Here is a 24719-nt window from a genome sequence, read left to right on the forward strand (position 1 = left end):
TCATTTAAGGGAGGAAACACTACGAATATGCAAAAGCATTTGCTCACAAAACACGCGATGACCTTAAATGAATGTCGTGTTTTTAAATCCTCTGCGGACTCGTGAATCTCAACCCAGCAGCAGCGGTAACGTTTGCACATCCTCTCCCGTTAATGCGGCAGGTAAATAATCAACTAACAGTGCATATTATGTTAGCGCGATCCGCCTTATTACAAAACCTGCCATTACTGTGCATTTAGGTGACCATGATGAGAGAGACAGACAGAGTCTGGCTGGCTCAGATGCTGGCAGTTCTTGCTGCAGTCTCCTTTCAGGCCAGGATAGACGAATGTCACCAAGCAGTGACTAAGTTTGTGTTAAAAGGCTGCCACAGCAGATGCCCTCGATTTCACTTTGGTAAGTGAATGTGTTTAATTGTAGGCAGGGACATTACTGGATATTCTTGTGTAATTGCTACAGAATAATTTATGTTACACTTTGTTATTGCTACAGGAGAATATTTATTTTATTATTTTACATTTACAATTTTTTTTTTTTCCTGGGGACCCTGTAACACCCCATTGAAGAACCGTAGGCTGATCTTAAGGTACTCTTAAGATCTCACTGTTGGGTTTGTAAGGCCATGTTACTCCTAAATTTCTATCTTGTTCAAAGAGAAGATATAAAACAAAGTTCTAAGCTAATCGACTTTAGTGTTCTCCTTTTTTAAAAATAAGAATCGATAAAGAATCGAATCGTTAAACAGAATCGAAAATGGAATTGGAATCGTGAAAATCTTATCAATACCCATCCCTACTCCTGTAACAGTAACAAAAGCCAAAGGCTTGAATGCCTTCTTGCTGAGTGATGGAAAGATTTGGAATGCCACTCATCTAGCACGCTGTCGCCCAGTGACTGAAAAGAACGCTGACACTGCTAGGTTGCACCACACTCAGACTGGCTCACCTACTGCCAGAAGACTGCCAGGCGTTAAGTACAAGCCTCACTGGCACAAAGACTATATTGTACCATAATAGGTTGCTTGGAAAAAGAACATTAGAGAAATGTTATTACTTGTTCTATCTTGAGTGTAAAAAGAACTGATTTTCTGCCACCAATGCACTAAGAAAAAATTGTCATGGAAAAACTGGAATAATAATTTCTTTTCATTTTACGTAGGAGTGCAATATAGTTTCAGGCTTATTAAGCTTTGCTAGTTGTAGTATTCTGATGTTATAACTATTGCGACATTTAAGTTCACAAGTGTATGTGTGACTTGCTAAACAGTGAATTACTTTATTTCTGGTGAACTCTTTTCATAGAGAGATGTTGTGTCCTGTAATGATTGTACCATATTGCACCACTAGAGGGTGGTGTCGTGAAATAAGTCAAGTCAAGTCAAGTCAACTTTATTTGTCAATTCTGCCACATGTACAGGACATACAGAGAATAGAAATTTCGTTACTCTCAAACCCTAGTGATTAAAAAATGCAAATAAAATAATTAAAAAGTAAAAATTTAAATAAATACAATACAATTTTACGTATAACAAAAAAAAAAAGCTATGCAATATACAATATACAATATTCAAGTAAGGAGGCATAGTAGTGCAAATAGGCAAATAGTGCAAATGGAGATTTAGTGGTATGCGGTAAGAGATAGTGCAAATGGAGATTTAGTGGTATGCGGTAAGAGATAGTGTAACAACAAAGTCTTATGAGGTAATGGCAGTCCAATGCTCCACAAAGTGACTGGTAACTGGTGCAGGCCAGTGAGTGAGTCAGAGAGTGTGTGTGTGTGTGACAGAGTTCAGTGAGACTGTGGAGGGGAGAGGGGGCAGAATCGGGAGGGAGTTAAGCTTCCTGACAGCCTGATGGATGAAGTGGAGTTGGAATAAAGTGGAGTTGGAAAAGTTTTAGAGTTAGAGTATAGTTAGATGACTAACTGATAACTTGTTGTGTCTCCCTGTTACCTCTACGATGTAAAGTCTATGCTGAATTCATTAAAGAGCACTGTTCCTTTATGAGGACTGGTTTATTACCAGCCACTACTACATAGACCTTAGTGCAGCGTTCGATACTGTTGACCATAATATCCTTTTCAGAGCGACTAGAACATGCTGTAGGTATTACAGGTACTGTGCTGCAGTGGTTTGTATCATATCTATCCAATAGATTTAAATTTGTACATGTAAATGGAGAGTCCTCTTCACACACTAGGGTCAATTACGGTGTTCTACAGGGTTCAGTGCTAGGACCAATTCTGTTTACATTATACATGCTTCCCCTAGGCAGTATCATTAGAAGACAGCATACATTTTCACTGCTATGCAGATGACACCCAGCTCTATCTGTCCATGAAGCCAGATAACACACACCAATTAGCTAAACTGCAGGAATGTCTCAAAGACATAAAGACCTGGATGGCTGCTAACTTTTTGCTTCATAATTCAGATAAAACTGAGGTTATTGTACTCGGCCCTGAAAATCTTAGAAATATGGTATCTAACCAGATTCTTACTCTGGATGGCATTACCTTGGCCTCCAGTAACACTGTGAGGAACCTTGGAGTCATTTTTGACCAGGACATGTCCTTCAATGCACATATTAAACAAATATGTAAGACTGCGTTCTTCCATTTGTGCAACATCTCTAAAATTAGAAATATCCTGTCTCAGAGTGACGCTGAAAAACTAGTTCATGCATTTATTACTTCCAGGCTGGACTACTGCAATTCATTATTATCAGGATGTCCTAAAAACTCGCTGAAAAGCTTTCAGCTAATCCAAAATGCTGCAGCAAGAGTCCTGACAGGGACTAGAAAGAGAGAGCATATTTCTCCTGTTTTGGCTTCCCGTCATTGGCTTCCTGTTAAATCCAGAATTGAATTCAAAATGCTGCTCCTCACATACAAGGTCTTAAATAATCAGGCCCCATCTTATCTTAATGACCTTGTAGTACCATATCACCCTATTAGAGCACTTCGCTCTCGCACTGCAAGCCTACTTGTTGTTCCTAGAGTATTTAAAAGTAGAATGGGAGGGAGAGCCTTCAGTTTTCAGGCCCCTCTTCTGTGGAACCAGCTTCCAGTTTGGATTCGGGAGACAGACACTATCTCTACTTTCAAGATTAGGCTTAAAACTTTCCTTTTTGCTAAAGCATATAGTTAGGGCTGGATCAGGTGACCCTGAATCCTCCCTTAGACTGTTGGGGGATTCCCATGATGCATTGAGTTTTTCCTTTCCAGTCACCTTTCTCACTCACTATGTGTTAATAGACCTCTCTGCATTGAATCATATCTGTTATTAATCTCTGTCTCTCCTCCACAGCATGTCTTTATCCTGTTTTCCTTCTCTCACCCCAACCGGTCGCAGCAGTTGTTAAAAGGGAGTTTTTCCTTCCCACTGTCGCCAAAGTGCTTACTCATAGGGGGTCATATGATTGTTGGGTTTTTCTCTGTATCTACTGTACAATAAAAAGCGTCTTGAGGCGAATTTCGTTGTGATTTGGCGCTATATAAATAAAATTGAATGGAATTACAGTAAGGCGTTATGTGTTACTGCCCATATCTGGTTCTGGGAGGCTGAGGGGGGTGGCGATTTTTTTATCTGCAGCTCTGAGTGATGAACATTTATTAGAGCATAAAGATAAGGAAGGTAGATATATAACGGTAATGGGTAAGACTGAAGGTACTATGATTTCTCTCTTAAATGGGTGTATTCCCCCAGCAGAGAAGACTATACATAAAATAAAGATCCCTTTTAATAGACAAATAGGCAAGTAGAATAGAAATAGAAACTGAACTGGGGAAAATTAAACAATGCTTTCAGAATTATTATAGAAGACTCTATTCCCAACCCCAGCAGATAACAATACTGATGTCAATACCATCTTGTCAGTACTAAAGTTGCCAAAGTTGCTATTATCTGCAATAACCAAAGAAGAAATGTATTTGGCAATTAAAAGACTAAAGGGAGGGAAAATGGCAGGGCCAGATGGGTTTGGTCCAGAATGGTATACAATAATGCAAGATTGTTTGACTACCACCATGCTAAAAAATGTAATTGGGGAATGGAAAAGAAAATTATCCCTTCTTCATGGAGGGAAGCAATAATCTCCATCATACCAAATCGCCCAATTAGTGTACTGAATATTGATTATAAGTTGTTCACATCCATCATCTCTAAGAGACTAGAAACAATATTACCTGGGTTAATACATAATGATCAAACGGGTTTCATCAAACAGAGACAGGCCCAGGACAACATCAGAAAGGTTTTGCACATAATGAGGCAGGTTGATAAACAAAAACTAGAGACCTTAGTGTTAAGTCTAGATGCAGAGAAGGCATTTGATTCAGTGAGGTGGTCCTTTTTATATAAGGTGCTTGTGAATTTTGTTTTTGGTAAATCTATGATTGATATTATTTCAGGGCTATACAATAAACCAAGAGCTAAAATCAAAATCAATGGAGACCCCACCGAACCATTTATATTGAAGCACGGGACACGACAGGACTGCTGCATTTCACCACTGCTTTTTGCTTTGATTATAGAACCATTAAGACAATGGATCAGGCAGAGACGGGATATAACTGGAGTAACAACGGCAGGAGGGAAATCGAAATTAGCACTATTTGCCGACGACCTACTATTAACTGTATCCTATCCTACACAGGCACTCCCCAAAATCATGGAAATGCTATCTAAGTATGGTTCTTTTTCAGGATACAAGGTTAATGTAAACGAAACACAGACATTAACTTTAAACTATGATCCACCAGTCGAAATTAAGAATAGCTATAAATGTAAATGGGACGCAGATAGCGTAAGGTACATAGGGGTGGTAATAATCCCCTATGATTTCACCAAAAATGTTCATTGCCAACTATGCCCTGTTAAATGAATCTATAAAATCTGATATACAACCCTCCAACTAAAAAAAGATAGGGAAGGTCGTGGACTTCCTTGTCTATGAGAATATTACTGTGCAGCTCAGTTAAGACCATTGCTCTGTTGTCTAGATTACACCGTGGGATAGAAAGAAGGTAATCTGACAATTACAGAGGAGTGTTGGAGCCACGCATGCAAGATACAGTGGGCTACCACCGGGTCTAATGTTTGGTGTGAATTTTGCTGGAAAAGCATCATGACAATTTTCATCACCCCTGCTCAGAAAAGGTATCGGGGAACTGGTGACACTTGTTGGAGATGTGGGGGAGATGGAGCCAACCATTTCCATGTCTTTTGGGATTGCAAAAAGTTATTTTTATTTTAGTACTGGTCTCTAATCAATGAACATCTACAAAATGTTTTTTCATTTGTTTTCCTTTTAGCCTTTGAGACAATATTTTTGTGTGACACACCAGTGGATAAATTAATCTCTAATGATAGAAGACTTTTCTAAATCCTACTGGCTGCGAGTATTAAGGCCCTCATGAGGAGATGGCTTAAGCCTGAACCACCAACAATGGAAGATTGGATACATTCTATACAAAAGATCAATGGAAAAATAGATTTTTTTTCTTGAAGCTCAGGGGGATACCTTCTACAGAATATGGTCTAAATGGATGGAATATGTTAAGCCTGTGAGGTGTGAATGAACCATGCCACTTTTTATGTTGATGCACTGATTTAAATACCCATGTCAATAATACGAGCCTAACTTGTAGCCTCGTATTATTCAACTTGTACATGTGTGTATACTTATGTGTTTGTATATGTATGTATTTTTTTCTTATTGTTATTGTTATCCACTTTTTTTTCCTTCTATATATATATATATTTTTTACAAATACAAGTTTAATTAAAGCTGCAAGCAGCGTTATGAGGGCCCTCGCACCCCCGGCGCGTCGAGCCACGCCCAACACCTAAAACCAGCACCTCCGATCTGATGTCACATTGATGGAATTCATGCATTTAACCACCAGCTAACATTTCAACTCATTCATTCATGATTAGTTAGTCGTTCCACTAGGTGGCGCTCTAACCATTATGTACAAATGGCATAACAAACATTTCTGAGCTCGAGTCTCATCACGCCTATGAGCTTTGGGAGAGATTGGACATTGTGTCTTTCAGTGACAGCAGATTACTGCTTTTTGGCGCGTGATTGAAACTCTACGTGCCGCCATGACCACCCCGTTTCCCTGAATGTAAAAAGCTTCGCAATTTAACATCACAAAGGTCTTTAGATTCCACACACAGGAGATTGCATCAATCTGATGAAATCCCTTGGAGGAGTTCGTCAAAGAACGGTGCCTGAAAAGAGGGGAAAATGTTGCCAAAATTGCACATTAATTTTAAAATGGCTGACTTCCTGTTGGATTTGGGATATTGCACCAAGAGACTTTTTTGTACATCTTGATATCTCCTATATGCTTACCAGGTTTCAGACTCATACATAAAACACAGAGCAGGGGCTGATATTTTGAAATATTGTAGGGGGCGCTGTGGAGCCATTTCGCGCTATTCAATGAAAATGATCACATGACAACAAAGCCTTCATCACATTGGAGGTGTGTGCCAAATTTCAAGCCTCTATAAACTTTCCAAGCCCCTCAAAAGCCACTTCATCTTTCATGGTGGACCGCGTTGCCATCAGGGTGCGCCGTTCAGTTTAAAGTCACAATTTTTGCACTGAAGCATCACGAGGGACTGATGGTGATATTCACCGCTTTTGAGGTGGCCACGATGAACCTGTGAAAATCAGTACAACAAAATTAAAGCCATGACATTTCCTGTTGCCACTAGGTGGCGCTGTGCGTATTCCAGACAATGGGCACATCAATCTGTTCAGGGAGGGTCTGACATCATGCCTGTAAAATCTGGTACTGATCAGACTGGATTTCATGGAGTTATACTAATTTGTTTCTTCATGGCGAGATATCAAAGTTCGCCATGCCGCTGGGGTCACACCCTTTCGCGAAAAGTCACAGTTTTCACTGTAACCCAAGACCAACTCCTTAAGGCTTTCCTGGAGAAATTTGAGGCTGCAGATGTCACCCATCACAATACTGTACCCCAAAGTGTAAAACATGACATTTCCTGTTCCCACTAGGTGGCGCTGTCCCTGATGTCAAATATGGCAGTTGAATTATGTTCAGGGGTGGAGCCTTATCATATGTGTTCACTTTGGTCAAGGTCAGAAAATGTATGACAAAATGAGAGGCAATAAGATTTTCATGGCGAGTCATCGAAATTTGCCATGGCGCCACGGCCTCACCGTATTGTGAAAACTCAAAAGCTCTGCAATTTAACATGGCCCAGGTGTGTAGTTGACACTGACCAAAGATGAAGCCTATACGGCCAAATCCCAAGGAGGAGTTCGAAAAAGTTCGAGGCATGGAAATGGCAAAATTAGAGCCAAAATGTCACCTTCTCTTCCAAATGGCGGACTTCCTGTTGGGTTTGCGTCAATGGGCCAACAGACTTTTTTGTTCGTCTTGGCATGATACAAATGTGTGCCAAATTTCATACATGTAGCTCAAACGATGTGGTCGTAGGGCTGCATTTAACAAGGCATAGGTGGCGCTGTAGAGCCATTTCCGAGTGCTCATATGTAAAACATTAAAATACAAAATTTCTCACCAAACTTGGCATGTGTGCAAAATTCCATGAGTTTTTGAGCATGTTTAGGCCCTCAAAAAGGCCCTTGTTTTGCCTGAATAATAATAAGAAGAAGAAGAAACGGAGCAAATACAATAGGGCCTTTGCACTGTCAGTGCTCGGGCCCTAAAAATGTGAAAGCAAAGGTAATGTAGAAAGCCATACTACTGTTATGTTCAACGTGCTTTCTTAATACAAGAGAATGAAAAAAACACAAAATATTTGAGGATCAAGTCAAGAAAATTCTGATTTAAGGGTAGGGGACTGATATTTTATTTACAGCTTCTGATATACAGACATAAATTTTTAAACAGTCTAAATCATGTGAAGTTTCACAAATACTGGAACATAAGAAAAAGTCAAAACACATTTACATCAATTCCAGTGTGATATTCCCCAGGTATGATACTGGTATCAAGTTCCAAGTTGTTGGGTTTTTTTTTTAAGTTTCTCTTAATATTTTATACAAAATGTGTTATGTGTTCTCATTTCAAAGAATAAATTCTAATATTTCTAAAATCAATGGGTTTTAAGATAAAGGGCCTAATGTTCACCCCATACCTACCATTTACTAAAAGTACAGAAAACAGAACAGATCAGAATCCTGATATCCTGTCAGCTCAGTCATTGATACTAGCTACTATTTACAATATCTGTGATATTGAACATTAACTGTTGTAAGGCTCTCCACCTTGGCTGATGTGTGAAGGAGAAAGCACACACCCACCTGTGACAAGAAACCAAACATGAGATTTCATTACACTTTTTAACACCAAATATGTTTGAGACTCAATAAAAATGACGCATGGAGAAAGTATTTTGTTTTAGCAAAGTCCTCATTTATTGGAAGAAAAATCATTACAGATTCATGTTGACTTTACAACAGTTACACCATATAAAAAGTGGACTTTATCAATCACTCACACAAGCCTTAATCTACCCCACCAACTATGACCAAGCTAATTTTTCCTGGTTTTGTAAAAGTGTAAATGACGAAGAAGTTCACTGAGTTTTATCAAACCTGCCTCTGTGTTAACTTTTAAATAACTTTACATTAAAATGAAAACATAAAAAAAATAACATTAGCGTCCAGTATATCAGAAATACCAATCTTAAGGCTTCAGAATGATAGTTGAGAAATGAAAGAGAGATGTAACAGTAGCTACAGCCATCTTTAGCTGTTAGCAAGACTCTCCGCTTTCTCTGTAAAAACTTGCACTGTGAAGTCCAGGGTCGTTCATATTCCATGCAGTGCTTAAGACACCGGTGTTGCAATCATAATGTCCGTTGCCTGGTGGCATCGACCAGCCAAACATCTGGGGTGAGTTGTGGAGGGTCCATTGAGGTCCAGAGACAACATTGCCCACAGCATCAGGATAGTGGGCCTGATTATTTGCACCCTTTCTCATGAAGCTGATGTCCAGTTGTTCGCTGAGTGAGGATGCTCCCTGAAACTGAATCACAGACAGATGCACAGTCAGTAAAACCACAATACAGAGTTCTTGTTTTAAATTATAATCAATACGCTTCATCTAATTAAATGAATTCCCCAGATAGTGACTGAATTAAAAACAGTTCTGTTTAATAATTGGAGATACTTACATGAAGTGGGACGCCCTGATTGAGATGATGAGAATCTGGAATCTTCCTAAACTTTCTTCTTCGGTTTTGAAACCAAGTCTTCACCTAAAGATGGAGGGAAGCAGAAGAAATTTAATGAGTACAATAGACCCAACATTCAAAACGAATTCAGTTCCTTGTGTTCTAGTAACCTTGAAAAACACTCACCTGTTTGTAGGTCAGTCCTGTCAGCTCTGCCAACTCTGTCATCTCTTGTGGGTCAGGGTAAATTTTCTGATTAAAGTGATGGTCAAGAGTTTTTAACTGGCTGTCTGAGAACAGCCCTCGGGTCCTTCCTTTGAGCACCTTGGCCTTTTCGTCCTTCACACACATAGTACTTGTGACAGTGTTGCTGCCCTCCTGGTTTCTTGGGGAAGCAAAAACCAGTTCCTCCTCTGTGACGGAGCTGGAAACAGCTTCAGCAGCCTCAGACATGTTGTTGCTCATCTCCTTAGCGAGAGCTGCCTCAGCCCATGCTGCAAGTTCTTCCAAGGGAAGATTCCCTTGCAGGCTGCTGCCAGAAATCCACAAGTCTGTGAGGACAGAAAGACAGAGGCTAAGTAAGCACAAATATATATGGTCCACATGGGTCACCGTGGCTACTGATATGTTTTGGCACAGTTGAGTTTTTTAACAGAAAATAATACAAAAGGGATCAACTGATGAGCCTTAATCAATTTCCCACACACAATGTCACTTGATTTTACTTGCTGAATTATTAAAATGTGCCACCAGATGTTGCCAATTAGAAAGTTTCAAAAGTGACTCAAAGCCCAGATGGTCCTGAAGTGGACTCTCTGTTCAGCTGTGGAGGGAGAAATGGTGACTTCTGCCATCAGGACTTACAACACAGAGTGAAAGGGTATTTTTGCTCAAAGATGTCTTCGAGGTTAGCCAACTCTGTTCACATTAGCTCACTAGACAACAATGCTGAGTACATACCTGGAGAAAAGTGCGTCCCATAATCTTCCATCTTTAAAATCCCAGTGATTAAAACAGGAAAGCTGGAGAAAGTATATCTGCTGAAAGAGCTCCAAACCAGGCAGGAAGGTGCTATGTGTCCTAAGACTGACTTAAGAGCAATTCTGGGCTTTTAAGGAGGTTTGTGGGTGTGGGCAGGAATGTGGGGGGTTGAGCTTCTTCTTTTGTGAGTTACTTTACAAAGCAGTCAGGCAGTTTCTACCAACTGGCATCATTTACATTTCTTTAAAATACTGTTTCTCAGGTCTGAAAAAAGAAAGTGCAGTTAGAATTTTATTATTCTACACATTGTAAACCAGAGTTGTATTTAACTCCAGTAGCATCATTAGAGTGACTTAAGAACAATACTCCTGAGTCAGAAACTGTACAGTTCTGTTTTGTTTGATGAAAAATAGATAAGAAGTTTAAAAAGTCACATTTTTTATACTCCTATGTAAGTTAGTTCCAGCAGGTGAAGGTGTGGGACTTTTATTGGCTGAATCAGTTTTGGGTTAATTCTATAGGACTAGATTGAGCTACATGAAGAGAAGAACGATTTCTTTTTTTTTACTAAAAACTCACAGAAACCTGATATGCTGTCAGACATACAGACATACATTACATGTTATTTCTTTCGTTCTCTTTTTTTTTATTCTGATCAAGTTCTAAATGTTGTGGGACAAAGATTTGTTTGTTGCTTTATAAATTGTGTGTAGAGGTCTGAGGTCAACCAAGTCTTTAAATTTAAGAGTATTTAATCAAAAGGCTAAAAAGTGGGTTTGGTGGTTCTGTTGAAGCAGTTTTATTTACGATCGTAAGTCTGTTATTTATCATCAGTTTATTAATGATAGAATTTCTACGACTCCAACATAGTATGAGTTTTGTTTTGCTCATATCCAGTGAAATATGACTGCAGAAAAACTCTTCAATTTCTTAAATTGATTTTCTAGTTCATTCACAAGTTGTTCCACGTTACTTCCACAATAACTTTGTATCGTCTGCAAACAATATGACTTCTGTGTCTTTGCAGTTACTTCAAATTAAGACATGTCAATACAAACACCTTTACCCTCACTTATCTCTCATGGCCCTGGTGCCAACTGTCTGCATTGACTTGATAATTAATCAGAGGTAGCAGGGTGTGATACAGGAACTCTAAAAGACACATTAGCGTATGTTTAGTGGTCACTGGGTGAACTAGGTGTGTCTCTAATTCTGAATAAGCCAGAGGGGGCCAGATGCATGTGTCTATGGGGTTTATGATGGGTGTTGGTGTGGCTCATTAGCCTTGCTATTGTTTTACAATGTAGAGGTGAAACTACCATTTGCTACCTTATAAACTCAGTAATGTTCTCTACATGATCACAAAGATCTAAATTAGAGGTGTAAGTCATTGTTTGTATGTAATATTGGTTTAATTTGGCTTATTTTAAAACATTTTTATACATATCAGGTTTCAATACTCACTGAAATAATGCAGATTCCATGCAAAACATATTTAAAACTGAGCTGTATTTGCTCTGATACATTTGAAATTATAAACTATGTGTACAAATTTTCTGATAATAGAAAGTAAATTAATCATCGGTGCAAAGATCAACTTGGTTGCCTTTTCTGAAACAACCAGAGCAGGAAGTTAAATCAAAATCATCTAACACAGATCTAGTTGACATGAAAGCAGAACAAGCAAAACTGTTCTCAATTCACCAGTGAGAAATACCCATAAAAATCATGATATACACCAGTTTGTCCTACTGAAAACGTTAGGTCCAGATGAACAGAATCAACTTTTTGGGATTTCCTTACCTGGATGATTGAGCACGCATCAAGGTATTTACAGAAGCCACAGATTCTATTGAATTCTAATATTTCTAAAATCAATGGGTTTTAAGATAAAGGGCCTAATGTTCACCCCATACCTACCATTTACTAAAAGTACAGAAAACAGAACAGATCAGAATCCTGATATCCTGTCAGCTCAGTCATTGATACTAGCTACTATTTACAATATCTGTGATATTGAACATTAACTGTTGTAAGGCTCTCCACCTTGGCTGATGTGTGAAGGAGAAAGCACACACCCACCTGTGACAAGAAACCAAACATGAGATTTCATTACACTTTTTAACACCAAATATGTTTGAGACTCAATAAAAATGACGCATGGAGAAAGTATTTTGTTTTAGCAAAGTCCTCATTTATTGGAAGAAAAATCATTACAGATTCATGTTGACTTTACAACAGTTACACCATATAAAAAGTGGACTTTATCAATCACTCACACAAGCCTTAATCTACCCCACCAACTATGACCAAGCTAATTTTTCCTTGTTTTGTAAAAGTGTAAATGACGAAGAAGTTCACTGAGTTTTATCAAACCTGCCTCTGTGTTAACTTTTAAATAACTTTACATTAAAATGAAAACATAAAAAAAATAACATTAGCGTCCAGTATATCAGAAATACCAATCTTAAGGCTTCAGAATGATAGTTGAGAAATGAAAGAGAGATGTAACAGTAGCTACAGCCATCTTTAGCTGTTAGCAAGGCTCTCCGCTTTCTCTGTAAAAACTTGCACTGTGAAGTCCAGGGTCGTTCATATTCCATGCAGTGCTTAAGACACCGGTGTTGCAATCATAATGTCCGTTGCCTGGTGGCATCGACCAGCCAAACATCTGGGGTGAGTTGTGGAGGGTCCATTGAGGTCCAGAGACAACATTGCCCACAGCATCAGGATAGTGGGCTTGATTATTTGCACCCTTTCTCATGAAGCTGATGTCCAGTTGTTCGCTGAGTGAGGATGCTCCCTGAAACTGAATCACAGACAGATGCACAGTCAGTAAAACCACAATACAGAGTTCTTGTTTTAAATTATAATCAATACGCTTCATCTAATTAAATGAATTCCCCAGATAGTGACTGAATTAAAAACAGTTCTGTTTAATAATTGGAGATACTTACATGAAGCGGGACGCCCTGATTGAGATGATGAGAATCTGGAATCTTCCTAAACTTTCTTCTTCGGTTTTGAAACCAAGTCTTCACCTAAGATGGAGGGAAGCAGAAGAAATTTAATGAGTACAATAGATCCAACATTCAAAACGAATTCAGTTCCTTGTGTTCTAGTAACCTTGAAAAACACTCACCTGTTTGTAGGTCAGTCCTGTCAGCTCTGCCACCTCTGTCATCTCTTGTGGGTCAGGGTAAATTTTCTGATTAAAGTGATGGTCAAGAGTTTTAACTGGCTGTCTGAGAACAGCCCTCGGGTCCTTCCTTTGAGCACCTTGGCCTTTTCGTCCTTCACACGCGTAGTACTTGTGACAGTGTTGCTGCCCTCCTGGTTTCTTGGGGAAGCAAAAACCAGTTCCTCCTCCATGACGGAGCTGGAAACAGCTTCAGCAGCCTCAGACATGTTGTTGCTCATCTCCTTAGCGAGAGCTGCCTCAGCCCATGCTGCAAGTTCTTCCAAGGGAAGACTCCCTTGCAGGCTGCTGCCAGAAATCCACAAGTCTGTGAGGACAGAAAGACAGAGGCTAAGTAAGCACAAATATATATGGTCCACATGGGTCACCGTGGCTACTGATATGTTTTGGCACAGTTGAGTTTTTTAACAGAAAATAATACAAAAGGGATCAACTGATGAGCCTTAATCAATTTCCCACACACAATGTCACTTGATTTTACTTGCTGAATTATTAAAATGTGCCACCAGATGTTGCCAATTAGAAAGTTTAAAAAGTGACTCAAAGCCCAGATGGTCCTGAAGTGGACTCTCTGTTCAGCTGTGGAGGGAGAAATGGTGACTTCTGCCATCAGGACTTACAACACAGAGTGAAAGGGTATTTTTGCTCAAAGATGTCTTCGAGGTTAGCCAACTCTGTTCACATTAGCTCACTAGACAACAATGCTGAGTACATACCTGGAGAAAAGTGCATCCCATAATCTTCCATCTTTGAAATCCCAGTGATTAAAACAGGAAAGCTGGAAAAACTATATCTGCTGAAAGAGCTCCAAACCAGGCAGGAAGGTGCTATGTGTCCTAAGACTGACTTAAGAGCAATTCTGGGCTTTTAAGGAGGTTTGTGGGTGTGGGCAGGAATGTGGGGGGTTGAGCTTCTTCTTTTGTGAGTTACTTTACAAAGCAGTCAGGCAGTTTCTACCAACTGGCATCATTTACATTTCTTTAAAATGCTGTTTCTCAGGTCTGAAAAAAAGAAAGTGCAGTTAGAATTTTATTATTCTACACATTGTAAACCAGAGTTGTATTTAACTCCAGTAGCATCATTAGAGTGACTTAAGAACAATACTCCTGAGTCAGAAACTGTACAGTTCTGTTTTGTTTGATGAAAAATAGATAAGAAGTTTAAAAAGTCACATTTTTTATACTCCTATGTAAGTTAGTTCCAGCAGGTAAAGGTGTGGGACTTTTATTGGCTGAATCAGTTTTGGGTTAATTCTATAGGACTAGATTGAGCTACATGAAGAGAAGAACGATTTCTTTTTTTTTTTACTAAAAACTCACAGAAACCTGATATGCTGTCAGACATACAGACATACATTACATGTTATTTCTTTCGTTCTCTTTTTTTTATTCTGATCAAGTTCTAAATGTTGTGGGACAAAGATTTGTTTGTTGCTTTATAAATTGTGTGTAGAGGTCTGAGGTCAACCAAGTCTTTAAATTTAAGAGTATTTAATCAAAAGGCTAAAAAGTGGGTTTGGTGGTTCTGTTGAAGCAGTTTTATTTACGATCGTAAGTCTGTTATTTATCATCAGTTTATTAATGATAGAATTTCTACGACTCCAACATAGTATGAGTTTTGTTTTGCTCACATCCAGTGAAATATGATTGCAGAAAAACTCTTCAATTTCTTAAATTGATTTTCTAGTTCATTCAGAAGTTGTTCCACGTTACTTCCACAATAACTTTGTATCGTCTGCAAACAATATGACTTCTGTGTCTTTGCAGTTACTTCAAATTAAGACATGTCAATACAAACACCTTTACCCTCACTTATCTCTCATGGCCCTGGTGCCAACTGTCTGCATTGACTTGATAATTAATCAGAGGTAGCAGGGTGTGATACAGGAACTCTAAAAGACACATTAGCATATGTTTAGTGGTCACTGGGTGAACTAGGTGTGTCTCTAATTCTGAATAAGCCAGAGGGGGCCAGATGCATGTGTCTATGGGGTTTATGATGGGCGTTGGTGTGGCTCATTAGCCTTGCTATTGTTTTACAATGTAGAGGTGAAACTACCATTTGCTACCTTATAAACTCAGTAATGTTCTCTACATGATCACAAAGATCTAAATTAGAGGTGTAAGTCATTGTTTGTATGTAATATTGGTTTAATTTGGCTTATTTTAAAAAAATTTTATACATATCAGGTTTCAATACTCACTGAAATAATGCAGATTTCATGCAAAACATATTTAAAACTGAGCTGTATTTGCTCTGATGCATTTGAAATTATAAACTATGTGTACAAATTCTGGGCTTTTAAGGAGGTTTGTGGGTGTGGGCAGGAATGTGGGGGGTTGAGCTTCTTCTTTTGTGAGTTACTTTACAAAGCAGTCAGGCAGTTTCTACCAACTGGCATCATTTACATTTCTTTAAAATACTGTTTCTCAGGTCTGAAAAAAAGAAAGTGCAGTTAGAATTTTATTATTCTACACATTGTAAACCAGAGTTGTATTTAACTCCAGTAGCATCATTAGAGTGACTTAAGAACAATACTCCTGAGTCAGAAACTGTACAGTTCTGTTTTGTTTGATGAAAAATAGATAAGAAGTTTAAAAAGTCACATTTTTTATACTCCTATGTAAGTTAGTTCCAGCAGGTAAAGGTGTGGGACTTTTATTGGCTGAATCAGTTTTGGGTTAATTCTATAGGACTAGATTGAGCTACATGAAGAGAAGAACGATTTCTTTTTTTTTACTAAAAACTCACAGAAACCTGATATGCTGTCAGACATACAGACATACATTACATGTTATTTCTTTCGTTCTCTTTTTTTATCCTGATCAAGTTCTAAATGTTGTGGGACAAAGATTTGTTTGTTGCTTTATAAATTGTGTGTAGAGGTCTGAGGTCAACCAAGTCTTTAAATTTAAGAGTATTTAATCAAAAGGCTAAAAAGTGGGTTTGGTGGTTCTGTTGAAGCAGTTTTATTTATGATCGTAAGTCTGTTATTTATCATCAGTTTATTAATGATAGAATTTCTACGACTCCAACATAGTATGAGTTTTGTTTTGCTCATATCCAGTGAAATATGATTGCAGAAAAACTCTTCAATTTCTTAAATTGATTTTCTAGTTCATTCAGAAGTTGTTCCACGTTACTTCCACAATAACTTTGTATCGTCTGCAAACAATATGACTTCTGTGTCTTTGCAGTTACTTCAAATTAAGACATGTCAATACAAACACCTTTACCCTCACTTATCTCTCATGGCCCTGGTGCTAACTGTCTGCATTGACTTGATAATTAATCAGAGGTAGCAGGGTGTTATACAGGAACTCTAAAAGACACATTAGCATATGTTTAGTGGTCACTGGGTGAACTAGGTGTGTCTCTAATTCTGAATAAGCCAGAGGGGGCCAGATGCATGTGTCTATGGGGTTTATGATGGGCGTTGGTGTGGCTCATTAGCCTTGCTATTGTTTTACAATGTAGAGGTGAAACTACCATTTGCTACCTTATAAACTCAGTAATGTTCTCTACATGATCACAAAGATCTAAATTAGAGGTGTAAGTCATTGTTTGTATGTAATATTGGTTTAATTTGGCTTATTTTAAAACATTTTTATACATATCAGGTTTCAATACTCACTGAAATAATGCAGATTCCATGCAAAACATATTTAAAACTGAGCTGTATTTGCTCTGATACATTTGAAATTATAAACTATGTGTACAAATTTTCTGATAATAGAAAGTAAATTAATCATCGGTGCAAAGATCAACTTGGTTGCCTTTTCTGAAACAACCAGAGCAGGAAGTTAAATCAAAATCATCTAACACAGATCTAGTTGACATGAAAGCAGAACAAGCAAAACTGTTCTCAACTCACCAGTGAGAAATACCCATAAAAATCATGATATACACCAGTTTGTCCTACTGAAAACGTTAGGTCCAGATGAACAGAATCAACTTTTTGGGATTTCCTTACCTGGATGATTGAGCACGCATCAAGGTATTTACAGAAGCCACAGATTCTATTGAATTCTAATATTTCTAAAATCAATGGGTTTTAAGATAAAGGGCCTAATGTTCACCCCATACCTACCATTTACTAAAAGTACAGAAAACAGAACAGATCAGAATCCTGATATCCTGTCAGCTCAGTCATTGATACTAGCTACTATTTACAATATCTGTGATATTGAACATTAACTGTTGTAAGGCTCTCCACCTTGGCTGATGTGTGAAGGAGAAAGCACACACCCACCTGTGACAAGAAACCAAACATGAGATTTCATTACACTTTTTAACACCAAATATGTTTGAGACTCAATAAAAATGACGCATGGAGAAAGTATTTTGTTTTAGCAAAGTCCTCATTTATTGGAAGAAAAATCATTACAGATTCATGTTGACTTTACAACAGTTACACCATATAAAAAGTGGACTTTATCAATCACTCACACAAGCCTTAATCTACCCCACCAACTATGACCAAGCTAATTTTTCCTGGTTTTGTAAAAGTGTAAATGACGAAGAAGTTCACTGAGTTTTATCAAACCTGCCTCTGTGTTAACTTTTAAATAACTTTACATTAAAATGAAAACATAAAAAAAATAACATTAGCGTCCAGTATATCAGAAATACCAATCTTAAGGCTTCAGAATGATAGTTGAGAAATAAAAGAGAGATGTAACAGTAGCTACAGCCATCTTTAGCTGTTAGCAAGGCTCTCCGCTTTCTCTGTAAAAACTTGCACTGTGAAGTCCAGGGTCGTTCATATTCCATGCAGTGCTTAAGACACCGGTGTTGCAATCATAATGTCCGTTGCCTGGTGGCATCGACCAGCCAAACATCTGGGGTGAGTTGTGGAGGGTCCATTGAGGTCCAGAGACAACATTGCCCACAGCATCAGGATAGTGGGCCTGATTATTTGCACCCTTTCTCATGAAGCTGATGTCCAGTTGTTCGCTGAGTGAGGATGCTCCCTGAAACTGAATCACAGACAGATGCACAGTCAGTAAAACCACAATACAGAGTTCTTGTTTTAAATTATAATCAATACGCTTCATCTAATTAAATGAATTCCCCAGATAGTGACTGAATTAAAAACAGTTCTGTTTAATAATTGGAGATACTTACATGAAGCGGGACGCCCTGATTGAGATGATGAGAATCTGGAATCTTCCTAAACTTTCTTCTTCGGTTTTGAAACCAAGTCTTCACCTAAGATGGAGGGAAGCAGAAGAAATTTAATGAGTACAATAGACCCAACATTCAAAACGAATTCAGTTCCTTGTGTTCTAGTAACCTTGAAAAACACTCACCTGTTTGTAGGTCAGTCCTGTCAGCTCTGCCAACTCTGTCATCTCTTGTGGGTCAGGGTAAATTTTCTGATTAAAGTGATGGTCAAGAGTTTTTAACTGGCTGTCTGAGAACAGCCCTCGGGTCCTTCCTTTGAGCACCTTGGCCTTTTCTTTCTTCACACACGTAGTACTTGTTACAGTGTTGCTGCCCTCCTGGTTTCTTGGGGAAGCAAAAACCAGTTCCTCCTCCATGACGGAGCTGGAAACAGCTTCAGCAGCCTCAGACATGTTGTTGCTCATCTCCTTAGCGAGAGCTGCCTCAGCCCATGCTGCAAGTTCTTCCAAGGGAAGACTCCCTTGCAGGCTGCTGCCAGAAATCCACAAGTCTGTGAGGACAGAAAGACAGAGGCTAAGTAAGCACAAATATATATGGTCCACATGGGTCACCGTGGCTACTGATATGTTTTGGCACAGTTGAGTTTTTTAACAGAAAATAATACAAAAGGGATCAACTGATGAGCCTTAATCAATTTCCCACACACAATGTCACTTGATTTTACTTGCTGAATTATTAAAATGTGCCACCAGATGTTGCCAATTAGAAAGTTTAAAAAGTGACTCAAAGCCCAGATGGTCCTGAAGTGGACTCTCTGTTCAGCTGTGGAGGGAGAAATGGTGACTTCTGCCATCAGGACTTACAACACAGAGTGAAAGGGTATTTTTGCTCAAAGATGTCTTCGAGGTTAGCCAACTCTGTTCACATTAGCTCACTAGACAACAATGCTGAGTACATACCTGGAGAAAAGTGCATCCCATAATCTTCCATCTTTGAAATCCCAGTGATTAAAACAGGAAAGCTGGAAAAACTATATCTGCTGAAAGAGCTCCAAACCAGGCAGGAAGGTGCTATGTGTCCTAAGACTGACTTAAGAGCAATTCTGGGCTTTTAAGGAGGTTTGTGGGTGTGGGCAGGAATGTGGGGGGTTGAGCTTCTTCTTTTGTGAGTTACTTTACAAAGCAGTCAGGCAGTTTCTACCAACTGGCATCATTTACATTTCTTTAAAATACTGTTTCTCAGGTCTGAAAAAAAGAAAGTGCAGTTAGAATTTTATTATTCTACACATTGTAAACCAGAGTTGTATTTAACTCCAGTAGCATCATTAGAGTGACTTAAGAACAATACTCCTGAGTCAGAAACTGTACAGTTCTGTTTTGTTTGATGAAAAATAGATAAGTTTAAAAAGTCACATTTTTTATACTCCTATGTAAGTTAGTTCCAGCAGGTAAAGGTGTGGGACTTTTATTGGCTGAATCAGTTTTGGGTTAATTCTATAGGACTAGATTGAGCTACATGAAGAGAAGAACGATTTCTTTTTTTTTTACTAAAAACTCACAGAAACCTGATATGCTGTCAGACATACAGACATACATTACATGTTATTTCTTTCGTTCTCTTTTTTTTATTCTGATCAAGTTCTAAATGTTGTGGGACAAAGATTTGTTTGTTGCTTTATAAATTGTGTGTAGAGGTCTGAGGTCAACCAAGTCTTTAAATTTAAGAGTATTTAATGAAAAGGCTAAAAAGTGGGTTTGGTGGTTCTGTTGAAGCAGTTTTATTTACGATCGTAAGTCTGTTATTTATCATCAGTTTATTAATGATAGAATTTCTACGACTCCAACATAGTATGAGTTTTGTTTTGCTCATATCCAGTGAAATATGACTGCAGAAAAACTCTTCAATTTCTTAAATTGATTTTCTAGTTCATTCAGAAGTTGTTCCATGTTACTTCCACAATAACTTTGTATCGTCTGCAAACAATATGACTTCTGTGTCTTTGCAGTTACTTCAAATTAAGACATGTCAATACAAACACCTTTACCCTCACTTATCTCTCATGGCCCTGGTGCCAACTGTCTGCATTGACTTGATAATTAATCAGAGGTAGCAGGGTGTGATACAGGAACTCTAAAAGACACATTAGCGTATGTTTAGTGGTCACTGGGTGAACTAGGTGTGTCTCTAATTCTGAATAAGCCAGAGGGGGCCAGATGCATGTGTCTATGGGGTTTATGATGGGTGTTGGTGTGGCTCATTAGCCTTGCTATTGTTTTACAATGTAGAGGTGAAACTACCATTTGCTACCTTATAAACTCAGTAATGTTCTCTACATGATCACAAAGATCTAAATTAGAGGTGTAAGTCATTGTTTGTATGTAATATTGGTTTAATTTGGCTTATTTTAAAACATTTTTATACATATCAGGTTTCAATACTCACTGAAATAATGCAGATTCCATGCAAAACATATTTAAAACTGAGCTGTATTTGCTCTGATACATTTGAAATTATAAACTATGTGTACAAATTTTCTGATAATAGAAAGTAAATTAATCATCGGTGCAAAGATCAACTTGGTTGCCTTTTCTGAAACAACCAGAGCAGGAAGTTAAATCAAAATCATCTAACACAGATCTAGTTGACATGAAAGCAGAACAAGCAAAACTGTTCTCAACTCACCAGTGAGAAATACCCATAAAAATCATGATATACACCAGTTTGTCCTACTGAAAACGTTAGGTCCAGATGAACAGAATCAACTTTTTGGGATTTCCTTACCTGGATGATTGAGCACGCATCAAGGTATTTACAGAAGCCACAGATTCTATTGAATTCTAATATTTCTAAAATCAATGGGTTTTAAGATAAAGGGCCTAATGTTCACCCCATACCTACCATTTACTAAAAGTACAGAAAACAGAACAGATCAGAATCCTGATATCCTGTCAGCTCAGTCATTGATACTAGCTACTATTTACAATATCTGTGATATTGAACATTAACTGTTGTAAGGCTCTCCACCTTGGCTGATGTGTGAAGGAGAAAGCACACACCCACCTGTGACAAGAAACCAAACATGAGATTTCATTACACTTTTTAACACCAAATATGTTTGAGACTCAATAAAAATGACGCATGGAGAAAGTATTTTGTTTTAGCAAAGTCCTCATTTATTGGAAGAAAAATCATTACAGATTCATGTTGACTTTACAACAGTTACACCATATAAAAAGTGGACTTTATCAATCACTCACACAAGCCTTAATCTACCCCACCAACTATGACCAAGCTAATTTTTCCTGGTTTTGTAAAAGTGTAAATGACGAAGAAGTTCACTGAGTTTTATCAAACCTGCCTCTGTGTTAACTTTTAAATAACTTTACATTAAAATGAAAACATAAAAAAAATAACATTAGCGTCCAGTATATCAGAAATACCAATCTTAAGGCTTCAGAATGATAGTTGAGAAATGAAAGAGAGATGTAACAGTAGCTACAGCCATCTTTAGCTGTTAGCAAGACTCTCCGCTTTCTCTGTAAAAACTTGCACTGTGAAGTCCAGGGTCGTTCATATTCCATGCAGTGCTTAAGACACCGGTGTTGCAATCATAATGTCCGTTGCCTGGTGGCATCGACCAGCCAAACATCTGGGGTGAGTTGTGGAGGGTCCATTGAGGTCCAGAGACAACATTGCCCACAGCATCAGGATAGTGGGCCTGATTATTTGCACCCTTTCTCATGAAGCTGATGTCCAGTTGTTCGCTGAGTGAGGATGCTCCCTGAAACTGAATCACAGACAGATGCACAGTCAGTAAAACCACAATACAGAGTTCTTGTTTTAAATTATAATCAATACGCTTCATCTAATTAAATGAATTCCCCAGATAGTGACTGAATTAAAAACAGTTCTGTTTAATAATTGGAGATACTTACATGAAGTGGGACGCCCTGATTGAGATGATGAGAATCTGGAATCTTCCTAAACTTTCTTCTTCGGTTTTGAAACCAAGTCTTCACCTAAGATGGAGGGAAGCAGAAGAAATTTAATGAGTACAATAGACCCAACATTCAAAACGAATTCAGTTCCTTGTGTTCTAGTAACCTTGAAAAACACTCACCTGTTTGTAGGTCAGTCCTGTCAGCTCTGCCAACTCTGTCATCTCTTGTGGGTCAGGGTAAATTTTCTGATTAAAGTGATGGTCAAGAGTTTTTAACTGGCTGTCTGAGAACAGCCCTCGGGTCCTTCCTTTGAGCACCTTGGCCTTTTCGTCCTTCACACACATAGTACTTGTGACAGTGTTGCTGCCCTCCTGGTTTCTTGGGGAAGCAAAAACCAGTTCCTCCTCTGTGACGGAGCTGGAAACAGCTTCAGCAACCTCAGACATGTTGTTGCTCATCTCCTTAGCGAGAGCTGCCTCAGCCCATGCTGCAAGTTCTTCCAAGGGAAGATTCCCTTGCAGGCTGCTGCCAGAAATCCACAAGTCTGTGAGGACAGAAAGACAGAGGCTAAGTAAGCACAAATATATATGGTCCACATGGGTCACCGTGGCTACTGATATGTTTTGGCACAGTTGAGTTTTTTAACAGAAAATAATACAAAAGGGATCAACTGATGAGCCTTAATCAATTTCCCACACACAATGTCACTTGATTTTACTTGCTGAATTATTAAAATGTGCCACCAGATGTTGCCAATTAGAAAGTTTCAAAAGTGACTCAAAGCCCAGATGGTCCTGAAGTGGACTCTCTGTTCAGCTGTGGAGGGAGAAATGGTGACTTCTGCCATCAGGACTTACAACACAGAGTGAAAGGGTATTTTTGCTCAAAGATGTCTTCGAGGTTAGCCAACTCTGTTCACATTAGCTCACTAGACAACAATGCTGAGTACATACCTGGAGAAAAGTGCGTCCCATAATCTTCCATCTTTAAAATCCCAGTGATTAAAACAGGAAAGCTGGAGAAAGTATATCTGCTGAAAGAGCTCCAAACCAGGCAGGAAGGTGCTATGTGTCCTAAGACTGACTTAAGAGCAATTCTGGGCTTTTAAGGAGGTTTGTGGGTGTGGGCAGGAATGTGGGGGGTTGAGCTTCTTCTTTTGTGAGTTACTTTACAAAGCAGTCAGGCAGTTTCTACCAACTGGCATCATTTACATTTCTTTAAAATACTGTTTCTCAGGTCTGAAAAAAGAAAGTGCAGTTAGAATTTTATTATTCTACACATTGTAAACCAGAGTTGTATTTAACTCCAGTAGCATCATTAGAGTGACTTAAGAACAATACTCCTGAGTCAGAAACTGTACAGTTCTGTTTTGTTTGATGAAAAATAGATAAGAAGTTTAAAAAGTCACATTTTTTATACTCCTATGTAAGTTAGTTCCAGCAGGTGAAGGTGTGGGACTTTTATTGGCTGAATCAGTTTTGGGTTAATTCTATAGGACTAGATTGAGCTACATGAAGAGAAGAACGATTTCTTTTTTTTTTTACTAAAAACTCACAGAAACCTGATATGCTGTCAGACATACAGACATACATTACATGTTATTTCTTTCGTTCTCTTTTTTTATCCTGATCAAGTTCTAAATGTTGTGGGACAAAGATTTGTTTGTTGCTTTATAAATTGTGTGTAGAGGTCTGAGGTCAACCAAGTCTTTAAATTTAAGAGTATTTAATGAAAAGGCTAAAAAGTGGGTTTGGTGGTTCTGTTGAAGCAGTTTTATTTACGATCGTAAGTCTGTTATTTATCATCAGTTTATTAATGATAGAATTTCTACGACTCCAACATAGTATGAGTTTTGTTTTGCTCATATCCAGTGAAATATGACTGCAGAAAAACTCTTCAATTTCTTAAATTGATTTTCTAGTTCATTCAGAAGTTGTTCCATGTTACTTCCACAATAACTTTGTATCGTCTGCAAACAATATGACTTCTGTGTCTTTGCAGTTACTTCAAATTAAGACATGTCAATACAAACACCTTTACCCTCACTTATCTCTCATGGCCCTGGTGCCAACTGTCTGCATTGACTTGATAATTAATCAGAGGTAGCAGGGTGTGATACAGGAACTCTAAAAGACACATTAGCGTATGTTTAGTGGTCACTGGGTGAACTAGGTGTGTCTCTAATTCTGAATAAGCCAGAGGGGGCCAGATGCATGTGTCTATGGGGTTTATGATGGGCGTTGGTGTGGCTCATTAGCCTTGCTATTGTTTTACAATGTAGAGG

The 24719-nt window shown here is 38.4% G+C and overlaps 4 protein-coding genes across 4 annotated transcripts in view; 1 reads left to right on the plus strand and 3 right to left on the minus strand.

The window, feature by feature from the left end:
- The window catches only part of LOC145431092 (uncharacterized), a 114902-nt gene that overhangs the window by 64907 nt on the left and 25276 nt on the right, over positions 1-24719 (plus strand). The window lies entirely within an intron of this gene.
- Positions 8381-10266, minus strand: LOC113029790 (pituitary homeobox homolog Ptx1-like). The gene is made up of 4 exons (XM_026180803.2): positions 10148-10266; positions 9374-9738; positions 9188-9271; positions 8381-9039 (listed from the first exon to the last, which is right to left on the minus strand). The coding sequence occupies exons 1-4, from the start codon at positions 10176-10178 to the stop codon at positions 8767-8769; spliced, it is 753 nt and encodes a 250-aa protein (XP_026036588.2). The 5' UTR covers positions 10179-10266; the 3' UTR covers positions 8381-8766.
- LOC145430837 (homeobox protein ceh-30-like) lies at positions 17595-19590 on the minus strand. The gene is made up of 4 exons (XM_080305819.1): positions 19454-19590; positions 18680-19044; positions 18495-18578; positions 17595-18346 (listed from the first exon to the last, which is right to left on the minus strand). The coding sequence occupies exons 1-4, from the start codon at positions 19482-19484 to the stop codon at positions 18074-18076; spliced, it is 753 nt and encodes a 250-aa protein (XP_080161945.1). The 5' UTR covers positions 19485-19590; the 3' UTR covers positions 17595-18073.
- Positions 21504-23500, minus strand: LOC145430838 (pituitary homeobox homolog Ptx1-like). Its single transcript, XM_080305820.1, has 4 exons — positions 23389-23500; positions 22615-22979; positions 22430-22513; positions 21504-22281 (listed from the first exon to the last, which is right to left on the minus strand). The coding sequence occupies exons 1-4, from the start codon at positions 23417-23419 to the stop codon at positions 22009-22011; spliced, it is 753 nt and encodes a 250-aa protein (XP_080161946.1). The 5' UTR covers positions 23420-23500; the 3' UTR covers positions 21504-22008.

Source organism: Astatotilapia calliptera, chromosome 9, assembly GCF_964374335.1.
Source record: "Astatotilapia calliptera chromosome 9, fAstCal68.1, whole genome shotgun sequence".
NCBI lineage: Eukaryota > Metazoa > Chordata > Actinopteri > Cichliformes > Cichlidae > Astatotilapia > Astatotilapia calliptera.

Bases quoted from the DNA above. Each gene is read 5' to 3' on its own strand.
- LOC145430837 (XM_080305819.1), bottom strand. From the start codon at position 19,484: ATGGAAGATTATGGGATGCACTTTTCTCCAG. The intron at 19,045-19,453 runs GTATGTACTCAG...CTGTCCTCACAG, and splicing joins TGGGATGCACTTTTCTCCAG to ACTTGTGGATTTCTGGCAGC. The intron at 18,347-18,494 runs GTAAGTATCTCC...TCTGTGATTCAG, and splicing joins ATCAGGGCGTCCCGCTTCAT to TTTCAGGGAGCATCCTCACT.
- LOC113029790 (XM_026180803.2), bottom strand. From the start codon at position 10,178: ATGGAAGATTATGGGACGCACTTTTCTCCAG. The intron at 9,739-10,147 runs GTATGTACTCAG...CTGTCCTCACAG, and splicing joins TGGGACGCACTTTTCTCCAG to ACTTGTGGATTTCTGGCAGC. The intron at 9,272-9,373 runs GTGAGTGTTTTT...CTCCATCTTTAG, and splicing joins CAGGACTGACCTACAAACAG to GTGAAGACTTGGTTTCAAAA.
- LOC145430838 (XM_080305820.1), bottom strand. From the start codon at position 23,419: ATGGAAGATTATGGGACGCACTTTTCTCCAG. The intron at 22,514-22,614 runs GTGAGTGTTTTT...CCTCCATCTTAG, and splicing joins CAGGACTGACCTACAAACAG to GTGAAGACTTGGTTTCAAAA. The intron at 22,282-22,429 runs GTAAGTATCTCC...TCTGTGATTCAG, and splicing joins ATCAGGGCGTCCCACTTCAT to TTTCAGGGAGCATCCTCACT.